This window comes from Galeopterus variegatus, unplaced genomic scaffold, assembly GCF_000696425.1.
Source record: "Galeopterus variegatus unplaced genomic scaffold, G_variegatus-3.0.2 Scaffold3602, whole genome shotgun sequence".
Lineage (NCBI taxonomy): Eukaryota > Metazoa > Chordata > Mammalia > Dermoptera > Cynocephalidae > Galeopterus > Galeopterus variegatus.
The window spans coordinates 62,170-77,054 of record NW_007729713.1 but is presented as its reverse complement, the minus strand read 5'-3'; the positions used below and the strand labels follow the sequence as shown (position 1 = coordinate 77,054).

The 14,885-nt window shown below is 39.3% G+C and overlaps 2 protein-coding genes across 2 annotated transcripts in view; both read left to right on the top strand.

Annotated features, from left to right (window-relative positions):
* The first annotated feature begins 6,091 nt into the window (after positions 1 to 6,091).
* On the top strand, positions 6,092 to 14,133 carry LOC103601139 (zinc finger protein 25-like). The gene is made up of 4 exons (XM_008585518.1): positions 6,092 to 6,492; positions 6,573 to 6,910; positions 7,323 to 7,450; positions 14,104 to 14,133. Exons 1-4 carry the CDS (start codon positions 6,092 to 6,094, stop codon positions 14,131 to 14,133), a joined length of 897 nt encoding a protein of 298 aa, XP_008583740.1.
* Positions 14,134 to 14,672: 539 nt separating this feature from the next.
* Positions 14,673 to 14,885, top strand: part of RNF135 (ring finger protein 135) — a 25,832-nt gene continuing 25,619 nt past the window's right edge. Inside the window, exon 1 of the mRNA XM_008585517.1 lies at positions 14,673 to 14,815. Coding sequence (XP_008583739.1) covers positions 14,673 to 14,815 — 143 coding nt within the window. The remainder of the gene's footprint in view (positions 14,816 to 14,885) is intronic.

The following is a 14,885-nucleotide window of genomic DNA, read 5'->3' as shown; positions in this document are numbered from 1 at the left end:
ATCCCACCGATAACAATTATTAACTCTGGACAGACTATAACAAAGCAACTATGTGAAGGCACTGGAAAATGACCAAAAAAGCAGGCAGAAACCAGAGAGGAGTTGGTACTAGGAAGCAGAAAATAGCATGGTTGAATTTCTTATTTTGAGGTAAGTGCCTCAGGGAGCCACTAAAATTCTGATGGGAACCTGCAGTCTTACTGACTGAAAAATAGAGGACATAGTTTAAGTCTGGGAGAAGGCCACATAGGGAGAGCCTTGAATTCTGCATATAAACTGCCTGATCTTGGGAGGAACATAACAGTATCCAGAAAGTCTACAATGTACCTTTCACAATATCAGGATATAACCAAAATTACTAGACATATGAAGAAACAAGAAAATATGAACCATATTTGATTACTCAAGGTTCTCCAGAGAAAAAGAACCAATAAGATATATATCCTAATACATACAAAGATATTTATTGTGAGGGATTAGCTCATGTGATTACAGAGGCTGAAAAGTCCCATGATCTGCCATCTGCAAGCTGGAGGCCCAGGAAAACCAGTGGCATAGTTCCAGTCAAAGCCTGAACCAGGAGTGCCAATGTCTGAGGGCAGGAGAAAAAGGATGTCCCAGCTCAAGCAGAGAGATCAAATTCACCCTTCCCCACGTTTTTGTTTATTCAGGAACTCAGTGGATCAGATGATGCCCACATACATTGGTGAGGGTAATCTTCTTTACTCAGTCTACCTATTAAAATGCTAATCTCTTCTGGAAACACTCAGAAATAATGTTTTGCCAGCTATATGGGCAACCCTTAGCCCAGTCAAGGTGACACAAAAATTAACTTTCTTAATACTCAAGAGAAAAGCCAATCAGTGGAGACTGATTCCAAGATATCTCAGATATTTGAGTTAGCAGAGAAGAAGTTTAAAGCAGCCATTATAACTGTGCTCATAACTATATGTAAAGGAAAATATGCTCATAATGAATGAACAGATTTGAAATTTCAGCAGAGAAATAGAAATTATAAAAAAAGAACCAAATGGAAATTCTAGAATGCAAAAATACAATATGTGCATAAAAAACTCAGCTCAACAGTAAACTGGAGATGACAAAAGAGTCAATGAACTTGAAGATTCATTGATGGAAACTGTCCAACCTGAAAAACAGTAAGAAAAAATAAAATTGGTTGGCTGATTAGCTCAGTCAGTTAGAGCACAGCCTTATAACCCCCACGGTCACAAGTTCATATCCCCATACCAGCAAGCTACCAAAAAGAAGAAAGGATTGAAGAAGTGAACATAGAAACTCATTGACCTGTGAGATTATCTCAAAAGCCCAAACATGTATATATTAGGAGTTACAAAAAGAAAAGAGAGGCTGGCCACTTTGTTCAGTTGGTTAGAATGCAGTGTTGTAACACCAAGGTCAAGGGTTTGGATCCCTGTACAGGCCACCTGCCAAAAAAAAATATTTTTTAAAGAGAGAAATAGACAAATAACCATGGATCAAAAAATTAACCACAACACAAGGTAAATTAGGAATTTTTTTTTTTTTTTTAGCTACCCCTGCTGGAATGGGAATTAGAAAGATTTTTAACTGAATGGTAATGAAAAAGCAAAATGTCAAAACTAAAATGATGTAGCTAAAGCAGTAATTAAAGGGAAAGGCATAAAAATCAATAAACAAAGGCTTATTGATGCCATATTGATGGCAATATGATGACTACTAGTCACATGTTACCACTGAACATTGAAATGTGGTTAACACAGCTGAGGAACTAAATTTTTATTTTATTTTATTTTTTATTTTAACTCCTCAGTATACATTGTAGTTGATTTTGGGGTCTCTTTACCCATTCCTCTTTCCTCCCTCCCTCTCTACTACTCACAACTACATCATATCTAGGAACTAAATTTTTAATTGTTTTTCTTAATTCAGTTCAATTTTACTTAAAAAAATTTTTTTTTTCGTGGCTGGCTGGTACAGGGATCTGAACCCTTGAACTTGGTGTTATATTAATTTTTAAAGACTTTCTTATTAGAGCAGTTTTAGATTCACAGCAAAATTGAGCAGAAGGTACAGAGATTTCCCATATATCCTCTGCCCTAACACATGCTAGCCTTCTCCATTATCAATGTCCCCCCCATCAATTGTTACAATTGATGAACCTACACTGACACATTATTATCACCCAGATACCATAGTTTACATTAGGGTTCAATCTTGGTGTTATACATTCTAGGGTTTGGACAAATATATAATGACATGTATGTATTATAATAGTATCATAGAGTTTTCATTGCCCTAAAAATCCTCTGTGTTCCATCTATTTATCTCTCCCTCCCCCTTAATCTCTGGCAACCATTGATCTTTTTAATGTCTCTGCAGTTAATTTTATTTAATTTTCTCTAATCTTAAATAATTTAAAATTAAATTTTAAAATGTAAAATATTTTTCCTTCAAAGACAACTTAATTGTTTTGGTGAGACTACATTTCACTTTATTTATTTATTCATTTATTTATTTAAAAAAAAAATTTTGGCAACTGGATGCTGCAGGAATCCAAACCCTTGACCTTAGTGCTATAACACCATACTCTAAAAAACTGAGCTAACTGGCTAGCCCCTATATTTCACTTTAATCATTACACTATATAAATTTTTTTTTTTTTTTGGCCAATGTTGGAAGTCAAGCATAGCATAAGATTTTTATTACTTCAGTTGTAAAAAAAATTTTTAATGATGAGGAAAAGATTAAAAGTTAAATTTTATTTAAAAAAGTGAAAGACCTTCAATTAAGCTGTCAAACAATTGTCTGTAGAATACCAGATCTTTCTAATAACATCAAAGATCAATGGATTCAAAATTTGAAAAAATAAAGGTACTATTCTTTAGCTTTAGATGAGTTGTATGATACCCAGACTAACAGTGAGTAATTTGGGTTAGTTTTGTTTCAAAGGACTTTTAAATTTATGAGGAAATGTCAATTCACTGCCTAAGATATCAGATTCATGGTGTAGATATTTTAAAATCTTTTACGTCTTTTAAAGAAGAATTTCAGGTAGAGATGGAAAACTTAATTTACATTGAGAGAGATGGTTCTTTTAGCTGTATTAGGTCAAAAATTCAAATATGTTGAAATTTTAAAACAAGAGACTGTTTCCCTTATGGTGTTGTTCTGTTGTATGATAGTGAAAATATTTGTGCTCAGTTTTCTGAGGCAGACTATATGAAAAGTGTCATGGATATAGTTAAAATTATTCAGCATATACATGCAAATGTTATGAATTATTGCCAGTTTATGAAACTGTTGAAAGAAACATAAGACAACTTATCCAAAATTTTGATTAAATTTTGGATGTTTTACAATGATTTACTGCACTGTAAATTCCAAGATTTTCTTGAAACCAAACAAATGCTTGACAAAAACCAAAGATGTAAGGCAGTGGGATTATATTTTCTCACTGATATCACACTGCATATGAATGAGCTAATTTTGAAGCTCCAAGAAAAGGAAAAGCTAATTTGTGGCCTAGCTAGACAGTTATAAGAATTTTTCTTCAAATATCACTACTATCTGGACAGTTAGACATGTTTTTATTGGGAAAATTCTTTGTTTCTTTGCTCTGCACTAGTAGGTTGGTTCAGTAACAAATATGTGAAAGCTTTTGTTTTAATTATAATCAATAGTTACAAAAATTTGATGCAAAAACTACAAGAAAAGTTGAACACTTTATTGTTATTGAAGTTGCTTTTAAATTTATGCACTATTCCTTTAAGTTTAATATTTAATGTTAATAATACTGAGTTCACACTAGAATTAGTGAATGTATTCAGCTTGGGACAGACACAGTTTTGAAAGTGATATGCTTTTGCTTCAAAGTCAAAACAATTCTTCCCAAAAAGATGGAACAATTTTGTCAATTGCTTTTTGGGGGGGTCACTGGCAGAGCCTTGGTCCTTGGTGTTATCAACATCATGCTCTAACCAACTAAGAAAATGAGTCAGGGGCTGAGCCCGTGGCGCACTTGGGAGAATGCGGTGCTGGGAGCGCAGCAGCGCTCCCCGCTTCGGGTTCGGATCCTATATAGGGATGGGCGGTGCGCTCACAGCGCTCACTGGCTGAGCACGGTGTGGCCAGTCTCAAAAAGGACAAAAAAGAAAAAGAAAAAAGAAAACGAGTCAGCCCTTTTTTTTGAAAGAGAATATATATATTTACATCACTATTTTCTTTTTACAATGCCTCTACATTTTAAATAATAAAATTTTCCAGGAAATCATGTAGTTTTAAGTTATTAAGATAATTTAACAAAGAAAATTTTCACTCTGTGATTTTTATTTACATGAATTTTCAAAAGTTTTCCATAGTTCTTTTGAATCTGCACAGCATAACTAAAAGCTCTTATTCAGACCTTTCATCTTTTCCAAAAACTTTTAGTTTAGAAAATTATGCTCATAATCACATCTTTGCAGTTCAGATTGTTTCAGATGAAGATCTTGTTAACATCTTTAGAAATATAAACCTGCTTCATAAACGATCCACATTTGAGCTGCAAGCTGAACCTACTGACACTTTTTGATAATAAGCAAGGATATTTTTGACACGTTAATTAAACTGCTTTGATTAAAACTTTCTGGAAGTTTTCTGTATCAGTCATAAAACTGCTTATGTTGTTACACATATACTCTGAGCACACATTGAATTTAAGAGGATGGATTTAACTCCAGTTTGGCCGACACTGAAAGAGACTCATAGGGGATTCAGAACGTTACTGGGGCAGAAATTGGTACATTTTCTTCTCCTTGTCCAGCCATATTTTGGATGCTTAATTTTCCTCTGATGTTTTGATAACTGATTCAGTTACTGGAATACTTTTAAGCATATTTGGAACAACGTGGTATGTGAATCTACCCTTTTAACTCTAAATTTTATGAAATCCCAATACAAATCAAATATTTCCAACTAAAATTTTGCTAAATTGAGATGGGCTCTGTGTATACACTGGATTTCAAAGACTTAGTACAAAAATATGAATGTAAATATCTCATTAAAATGTTTTATATTGATTACATGTTAAAATGATAATATTTGGGGCTGGCCCGTGGCGCACTCAGGAGAGTGCGGCGCTGGGAGTGCAGTGACGCTCCCGCCGCTGGTTTGGATCCTATAGACTGGCCAGTGCGCTCACTGGCTGACACCACACCAAGGGTTGCGATCCCCTTACTGGTCGCAAAAAAAGACAAAAAAATAAAATTAAAAAAAATAAAATGATAATATTTGGATATATTGATTAAATGAAATATATTATTAGAATTAATTTTACCTATTTAGTTTTACTTTTTAAAACATGGGTACTGAAAATTAAAAATTACAAATATGGATTGGGGTTGGATTGTGTATCCTTGAAGCACTGCCACAGTGCTCTATGCATTTCTAAGAGCAACCAAAAAATGAGTAAATGTTCAGGGTTGGTGTCATTTGAGGATGTGACTGTGGGATTCACCATGGAAGAGTGGTAGGATCTGAATAACGCTCAGAAGACCCTGTACCCTGATGTGATGCTGGAGATCTAAAGCAGCCTGGTATTGCTGGGATGCTGCATTACCAAACCTGAGGTGATCTTCATGTTGGAGCAAGGAGCAGAGCCGTGGATGACTGGTGAACCCCCAAAACAGAGCCTCCCAAATGTCCAGATAGTTGATGACCTAATTGAGAGGAGCCAAGAAAGTCATGACAGATGCTGTGTCAGATTGTAATCACCAACAGCAACACATCAAATGAGGAGAGGGCTGAGTTAGGAAAAATATTTAATTTGAAGTCAAACTGCATTTCAAATCTGATTATCAATATTGGAAACTATTCAGGAATGAGGCCTGAGGAGTATAAAGTATGCCAGGGTGGGCTTTTCTCTAGAAAGCCTGATGAGACACATGCTGTAGAGAAACCTGATGACCATAATATAACTGGAAAATCCATGAGACATTGTGAGCATCTTAGCCAGCATCCCAAAGTTCAAACTAGGCAGCAGCCTTTTAAATATAGTTGACAAGGGAAAGCTTTCAACACAGAGCCAATATTTTTGCTGCAGAAGAAGTTTCATATGGAAGAGACCTCCTGGAAATATAATGAATGTGGGAAAACCTTTGGTAAGTCAGCTCTGATTGCCCAAGAGATAACTCAGATAGGGAGGGAAATGCTTCAATGTGATATGTGTGGGAAAGCATTTTATAAGAAGTTTAAACTCACTAATCATCAAAAAGTACACACAGGAGAGAAGCTCTATAAATGTAGTGAATATGAAAAGTCCTACATTAATAAATCATCCCTTACAATCCATCAGAGGACACACAAAGGAAAAAAACCCTATGGATGTAATGTATGTGGAAAAACCTTTCACCAGAAATCACTTCTTAGCAAGCATCAGAGAATTCTCACCATTGAAAAACCATGTGAATGTACAGAATGTAGAAAATCTTTCTATCTGATCAGACCTCAATATACGTCAGAGAACTCACAAAGGGGAGAAACCCTATAGATATAATGTGTGTGGGAAAATCTATCACTTGGTCACTCCTCAGCAGGTGTCAGAGAATTCACACAGGTGAGAAACCATATGAATGTAAAGAAAGTAGAAAAACTTACTACAGTCTGTCACACCTCAGTTTGCATCAGAGAACTCATGCAGGTGAGAAACCCTATGAATGTCATGCATGTGGAAAATCTTTTTCCTGGAATTCAGTCTTCAGTGTACATTGGAGAACTCACACAGGTGAGCAACCATTTGAATGTAAAGAATGTAGGAAATCTTTCTACCAGAAATCAGCCCTCAATGTACATCAGAGAACTCATGCTGGTGAGAAACAATATGAATGCACTGATTGTGGAAAAACATTTTGGTGGAAGTCGGCCCTCACTAAACGTGAGAGAATTCACATGGGGGAAGACCCTATGAATGTGATGACTGTGGTAAAACCTTTCGCCAGAAGTATATCCTTACAGTGCTTCAGAGAACACACACAGGTGAGAAACCATGTGAAAGTAAAGGATATAGGACATCTTTCTACTAGAAATCAGCCTTCAGTGTACACCAGAGAATTCATACAGATGAGAAACTATATGAATATAATGAATGAGGAAAAACCTTTTATTAGCAGTCACTCCTCAGCAGACATCAGAGAATTTACACATATAAGATAGTATTTGAAAAAAAACTGTAGAAAAACTTTTTACAGTAAATCACCACTCAGTGTACCTCAGATATCTCACACAGGTGAGAAACCATGTAAATGTAAAGATTGTAGGAAATTTTTCTATCATAAATCAACTCTAAGTGCATCAAAGAATGTATACAGGTCAGAAGCCCTCTGAATGTAATGAATCTGAAAAAACCTTTTCCCCAAAGTCAATCCTCAGGTTGCATGGAAGAACTCACACAGGTAAGAAACCATATGAATGGAAAGTAAGAAATTTTTCTACAAGAAGTCATACTTCACAAAATATCTGAGAATTCAGGTGGATATCTCTATAAGTGTATTGAGTGTGGAAAAACCTTTCACCTGAAGTCACATCTTGGGATACATCAAAGAAGTCACACAGGAGAAAAATGCTAGGAATGTACAGTTGTCTCTTAATATTAATGGGGGATGGTTTCCTAACACTTTCGGCTACCAAAATTTGGAGATGCTCAAGTCCTTTATATAAAATGATGTACTATTTCTATATATCATATGCATATTTTCCTGTAAACTTTAAATCATCTCTGAATTCCTTATAAGACCTAATACAATGTAAATATTATGTAAAACAAAATTACAAATATGGTGCACATTATATTTCTATAGGATAATACTGAATTAATGTTTCACTTTAAGAAGCTAGAAAAAGAAGAGCAAGGTGAGCCCAATGTAAGTAGAAGAAAATAGATAATAAAGCAGAAATCAATGAAATAGAAAACAGACAAATAATGGAGTAAATGAGCAAAGCCAGAAGTGGGTTTTAAAAACAAGCAATAAAAATGAGAAACCCTTTGTTAGACTGATCAAAACAAATGAGAGAAGACTGGGGGTCGCACACAATTACAGATGAGACTGAAAAAGCTGGCAGCAGATCAGGCAGGGCTTTATAAACCACTTCAAGGCATTTGTGTATTTATTTATCTATTTACAGACCAATAGCTCCACTACTTTAAGGCATTTAGACTTACAGCACTGAAAGTATTAAGCAGGGGAATGACATGACCAGATCTGAGTTTTTAAAAAACAAAGCAGCAATCTGGAGTGTTGATGGGAAAGAGACCTACCAACTGAGAGGTCACTGCAGTGAATCACAGACAGTGGGCTCATGTCCCAGGCATCATACTTGCTCTCCTTTCCCACCTCTTTCCTACACATCATTCTCCCATTTAGAAAAGAAAGGCATACCTCTCACCCCTCTGGAATCTTACTAGAGTAGGGGAAAAAAAAAAGACAAAATCTTTGGGATGTTAAATAAAGAAACAATTTAAAATATTAATGATAACTAAGCCTTCTTTTTAAAATTTATTTCTTATATTATCATATAGTAAAATTGACTTATTTTTTTGTACCGTTCTATGAATTTTAATACATACATGAATTCATGTAACCACCACCACAATGAGAATAAAGAACAGTTTCATCATCCCAGAAAACTCCCTCGTGCTATCTCTTTGTAGCCACATCCTTCCCCTGCCCCTTGGCAACCACTGATCTGTTCTTCATCCCTACAGATTTGGATTTTTGAGAATGCTATAAAAACAGAATCATTCAATATGTAATCTTTTGAGACTGGCTTCTTTTACATGGCAAAATGCCTTTGAGATTCATCCACGTGATTGCATCTATCAGTAGTTCTTTCCTTTTTATTGCTGAGGAGTATTTTGTTGTATGGATGTATCATAGTTTGCTTGTCCAATGGAATACTCCTCAGCAATAAAAAGGAACAAATCATTCATACATGCAACAATATCCAGTAATGGGATTGCTAGGTCATACAGTAGGTGTATATTTTAACTTTATAACAAACTGTCCAAGTTGCTATACTATGTTGCATTTCCACTAGCAATGTATGAGAGTTCCTGTTACTCTGCATCATCACCAGCACTTATATTGTCAGTATTTTTAATTTTAACTGTTCTAATAGGTATATAGTAGTATCTCATCATGGTTTTTTTTTTTTCCTTTTTGTCTTTTTTTGTGACTGGTAATAGGATCGCAACCCTCGGTGTTGCATCCGCACCGCGCTCAACCAGTGAGCAGACCGGTCTCTATATGGGATCCGAACCCTCAGCGGGAGCACCGCCATGCTCCCAAGTGCCGCACTCTACCGAGTGCACCACCGGGCCGGCCTTTATCATGGTTTTAATCTGCACTTCCCTAGTGGTTGATGACGTTGAAGACCTTTTATGTCTGCTTATTGCCCAGCGTATGTATTTTTTGGTGAAGTGACTGATTTCCATTGCCCTTTTCTAAATTAGGTGATTCGTTTTGTTTCTTTTTGGGGGGTTTTTGTTTTCTTATTGTTAACTTTTCATTTTATTTTTTTGGTGCCTGGCTGGTACAGGGATCTGAATCCATGACCTTGGTGTTGTAAGGCTGCACTCTAACCAACTGACTGACTAGCCAGCCCTTTAGAGTTCTTTATGTATTCTGGATACTAGTCCTTTGACAGACATGGACTTGCAAATATTTTCCCCAAGTCTGTAGTTTTTCATTCTCTTAACAGTGTCAGTGAAGAGCCTTTTTTTTTTTTTTCCTTTTTGTCTTTTTTCGTGACCGGCAACGGATCGCAACCCTCAGTGTCGCGCCCGCACCGGACCGGGACCGGCCACGGGACCGCAACCCTCGGTGCTGCTCCCGCACCTCGCTCAGCCAGTGAGCGGCCGGTCTGTATGTGGGATCCGAACCCTCGGCGGGAGCGCCGCCACGCTTCCCAAGCGGCGCACTGTGGCAGTGCGCCACCGGGCCGGCCCCAGTGAAGAGCCTTTAATCAAGGCATTGAGGTCAGCATTGATGACTGTCTCTGTTTTATGCAGATTTTTGTTGCTGACAAAATTTGGTATTAAAAATGGGGTATTTTGGGGCCAGAAAAAAAAAAAAAAAAAAAAAAAAAAAAAAAGGGGTATTTTGGCTTATGATTGAATGTTTGTATTCACTTATTATAAGGTGGACTGGAACTAAGGACAATGCGAGTTTAATGACCTCTTCCTTCTCCTAACAAAAATTGCTTTGTCTCTGAAGAAATCTAGTAAGACCAAAGAGCAAAGCCAAGGAGGCACTAGTCGAACATGTTAATGGCAATTGTGCCTTATTTCATCTAGCATACAAACTCAAGGACCTTGTCATTTCTTACCTAACTTATCAATACAACTCAGTGTGATTAGGGATGTGTATTATCACATTTACTTGAACTGAAAAAAAGTCAGACTTTCTGGCAGAAAATGAGTCTGATTTGACTAGCTTTACAATAAAAACTGGCTTTGCCAATTAGGTGATGTGGCCAAATTTTACAAAAATTTAATGAGCTTAATCTGTAGCTCCAAACTTTTGAAGAAATTCTACTTCAAGCATATAAGACAAAAAAATATTGGTTAGAGTGCGGTGGTGTAAAACCAAGGTCAGGTTCAGATCCCCATGCTAGCTGGTTGCCAAAAACAAAAACAAAATTATCCAACATTTTTGGAAATATCTTGGATATTTGGAAAAATATCTCTCTAAAAAAATATTAGGTTGACAAACATGTATTGAAAGGAACAGTATTCTGGGCTGGCAGTTAGCTCAATTGGTTAGAATGCAGTGTTATAACACCAAGGATCCCAATATAGGCCAGAGCCAAGAAAAAAAATAAAAAAGAACCCTCCCCCCGATATGCTAATTTTCCTAACCCTTTCTGAATATATCAGGTTAAACAAGGTGTCTCTAAGTAAAAGTGTTACTGGTTACAATTGATAATTAATTGATAAACCTTGACAAAGTTTTTTGGCACATCTCCCAGAATACAAGAAAGTGAATACTTCTAATGTCTTTTGCAAAACAGGTGGTTTCAAACTCTTGCTTTTGGGCTGGCTGGTTAGCTCAGTTGGTTAGAGGGTGATGCTGATAACAACAAGGTCCAGGGTTCGAGCTCTGTACCAGCCAGCTACAAGAAAAAAAAGAATTATTGCTTCAACAAAAATTAAACAAAAATCTAGTCAAGTTGTCAGCAGAGAGACTATTAAAAATAATTTTTGATGATGGAGTACTATGTGTTTTTTTGTGTATACTTCAGAAAATGTTCAATAAAATGTGTGACATTGCTGTCGTCTATTTATATATGTGAATAAGATTTCTCAACACTTTTATAAAAACATTCAGAGAAACAAAAAGATAGGAATAGAATTTACTGCTGAACATATCTAATTCTAGTGTTAACTAATGTTCATCCACAGGTAAAAGCATTTTTAAAAGAAACCAGCTCTCGGGCCGGCCCGGTGGTGCACTGCTACAGCGCGCCGCTTGGGAGCGCCGTGGCACTCCCGCCGAGGGTTCGGATCCCACATGCAGACCGGTTCCCGCTCACTGGCTGGGCGAGGTGCGGGTGCAGTGCCGACGGTTGCGATCCCGTTGCCGGTCCCGGTCTGGTACGGGCACGACACTGAGGGTTGCGATCCGTTGCCGGACACGAAAAAAGAGACAAAAAGACAAAAAAACAAAAAAAAAAAAAAAGAAAGAAAGCAGCTCATCCATCTGGTGAATAGCTGTATTTCCAAAAAAAATTTTTTACTTTTTGTTTAAAAATTATCTATATAAATTTACAATATATTTATTTTTGTTTTGATTGTTAATAATAATTATAATGATAATTCAATCCAGAAGAAAAGTTTAACAAGAGCTTTTTTGTCATAGGAAGTAAAAAAGAATGAAAATTTCAATACATGTACATATTTCTGTTGCAGAGAAGTATTACAAAGTGATAAATAAAAGACTTTCATGCAAAAAATATATTACCTTGCAATATAGTTCTATGGAGAAAGTGGAATGGAAATACATTTTTACTGCTTGGACTGACCACGCCCATCTCTCGCTCCATGATTTTGCCTAAAATTTTTAAGGGCTGTCTAATAAAAAAAGTTCCAAGACCACTAATTAAGCCACTCTTTCCAGAAACTTGGCTGTGAAATGGAAAAGAGAGGGAGAGCTGTCTAGAGGAAGGCTTAGATCAAAGGTGGTTTTATTTTTTAAGAATGAAGATTCGGGGCGGCCCAGTGGGCACTGGATAGTGCGCTGCTTGGGAAGCGCGGTGGCGCTCCCGCCCGAGGGTTCGGATCCCACATGCGGACCGGTTCCCGCTCACTGGCTGAGCGAGGCACGGGGGCAGCACCGAGGGTTGCGATCCCGTTGCCGGTCCCCGGTCCGGTACGAGGGCAACACTGAGGGTTGCGATCCGTTGCCGGACACGGAAAAAGAAAAAAAAAAAAAAAAAAAAAAAAAAAAAAAAGAATGAAGATTCGACATGTTCAAGTATTTAATATCATGCCTATTTTACAGAAAAGAAAAGAGAGGCTCAAGAAGCTATGACTTTACTCCAAACAAGATGCTCTGGAACAAGATCAGGGTACTATATCTTGAACAAGATCAGTAACATATCAGTCAGGATAAGTTAGGTTATGATGTAGCAACAATCACCTACTAAATCTCAGTAAGCTTAATACATCACAAGTTTATTTTTCTCCCTTATAGATGTCCTAGGGTGGGTCGGCAGGGAGTCTGTTCATCTAAGCTACTCTGAGACCCAAGTCACCAGATGATGGCTTCCTCTCCATCGCTGGGGCAGCTGGCAGAAAGGGATACAATGACTTGCTCACTAGCTTTTAAAGCTGGTGGGAAGTAACATGTATTACTCCTGAGTGTTTCAAGTGGGTCAGAGAAGGGCCAATCCTACCATGTGCCCAGAAAAGGAAAGATTTGGAAACTTTGATAAGCCAGTATTGGAAACGGCCACAAACTTGTATTATTTGGTACCTACACTGAGCCCAGGCAAGACGGGGTAAAGCATAACAGACTGTTAGTTCACTTCAACAGATCAGAGAGTAATGAACTCCCGTCCCTGCCACTCCGTTGTTGCTAGTTAAGCCTGAGCGTTCCTTTACCTTGCGCGGACTTGGTGCTCTTCCGAGCTGTAACATTTTCTGGTTGTAATGCGCTTAGGACTGGATAAGAGGCGAAGGGGGAGAAAGCAAGCCCAAGAAGTGCCAGGAGTGTCATCTCAGGAAAACACTTTCTAGTATATTTTTGTCCAGGTGCCTGTTGCATAATGTGCTTTCCAGCCCTCAGACGGCAGTAAGGAGACAGCGGCACAATTCTGCATTATAACAGCGACTTAAAAAGCAGGGGCGGAGGAGGTGCGGGCTGACCCTCTAGCTCGGTTGGTAAGAGCCGGTGTTGATAACACCAAGTCTAAGGGTTCAGAGCCCTGTACCCACCACCCACAAAAACGAAAGAAACAAACACAAAAAATGCGTAGGGGTCAGTTACGTTGCAGTGAACAGGACTAAAGCCATGCTGGGAACTAAAACCACATGGGCTGTAGGCAAATTTTAAAAGGATACAGTGTTTTTCCTGGCACGCATTTTTCTGAGTTCCCTCTGTTCCCATGGTTAGTTGATACTTTGAGCCTTGGTTATGGGGAAAAGATAACATTGTTTACATGAATGTAAAGTTATTTTCCAGCCAGCCTGGAGTCTTGCACATACTATCCAAACACTGGGAAACCAAGGAAGGCATGAATAAAGCTATGCTGATTCCAGCAGGACCTTGAGATAACAGTAAGGATGTGAGCAGAAACCGGACGGAGCCTTGGCGAGAACTTGCACCAGGCTCCTTACATGTCCCCTGCCCTCCTGCTTTTCATTTCCCACGGCCCATTCCCTCAGTCTCCTCTTTAAAAACCTCTCAGTCAAGCTGAGTCTTGGAGATGGCTTTAGTCTGGTCATTGTCCTTCAGGTTTACAGAACAGATGGGCCAGCCTAACATCTCTCCTCAGGTCACCGGGTTCCTGAATAAAAGCCGACTTCCATTTTCACCAACGTTTGACTTTTGGGTGGTTTATCTTTGAAAGGGCGTAGGCCGCCGGACCTGTGCCCGTTGACAGTTACTCAACCTTGGCTGCGCATTCGGATCCCCTGGGGGGACATTTTATAAGAATCCCTTACTCGTGCGGGGGCTCCACCCCAGACAAAGAAATCACACAACGGTATTCTCCAAGAGCTCCCCGGGTGACGTGCACCGGCTGCTTGTTAGAGGAGCTGGAGGACACCTAGTGGGCGCATTCTCCTAAATGAGTTCCCGAATCGAATTCTGTCTCCGCATTGTCGGTGTTGCATCTTAACGGGGCGACATCAAGCTAAAGGGAATCCGGGGACGTGAGCGGGTTCCCAGTGGCTTGCAGCTAACTAGCCTCCCAGGGCAGGAGACTGTACCTCCAGGCCGGCTCTGCCTAGCGGGCGCCGCTGGCTGCGCGGTGGAGGTTCCCAACGAGCCCTCGGCAGGACCGCAGAAAGGAAGAGAGGGTGGGCCGAGGACAGCCGAGGCAGAGGCGGCCGGGAGGAGGGGGAAGGGAAGAGGAAGAGCGAGGGAGGAGCCTGCCGAGACGTGGCCGCGGGTGGGCGACTTCCGCGGCCCGGCGCCATGGCGGGCCTGGGGTCCGGTCCCTCCGTCCCCGTGTGGCTGGCCGAGGACGACCTGGGCTGCATCATCTGCCACGGGCTGCTCGACTGGCCCGCGACGCTGCCCTGCGGCCACAGCTTCTGCCGCGACTGCCTGCAGGGCCTGTGGGGCGCGCGGGGCGCGGGGCGTCCCTGGACCTGCCCCACCTGCCGCGAGGACGGCGCGCGACCCCCA

What these genes read in the sequence shown, in the direction of transcription:
- LOC103601139 (XM_008585518.1), top strand. Translation starts at nt 6,092, where the DNA reads ATGGAAGAGACCTCCTGGAAATATAATGAATGTGGGAAAACCTTTGGT. An exon ending in GAAGTCGGCCCTCACTAAAC is followed by an intron (nt 6,911 to 7,322) that starts GTGAGAGAATTC and finishes ATCAACTCTAAG; the next exon opens with TGCATCAAAGAATGTATACA. An exon ending in AGAAACCATATGAATGGAAA is followed by an intron (nt 7,451 to 14,103) that starts GTAAGAAATTTT and finishes TATCTTTGAAAG; the next exon opens with GGCGTAGGCCGCCGGACCTG.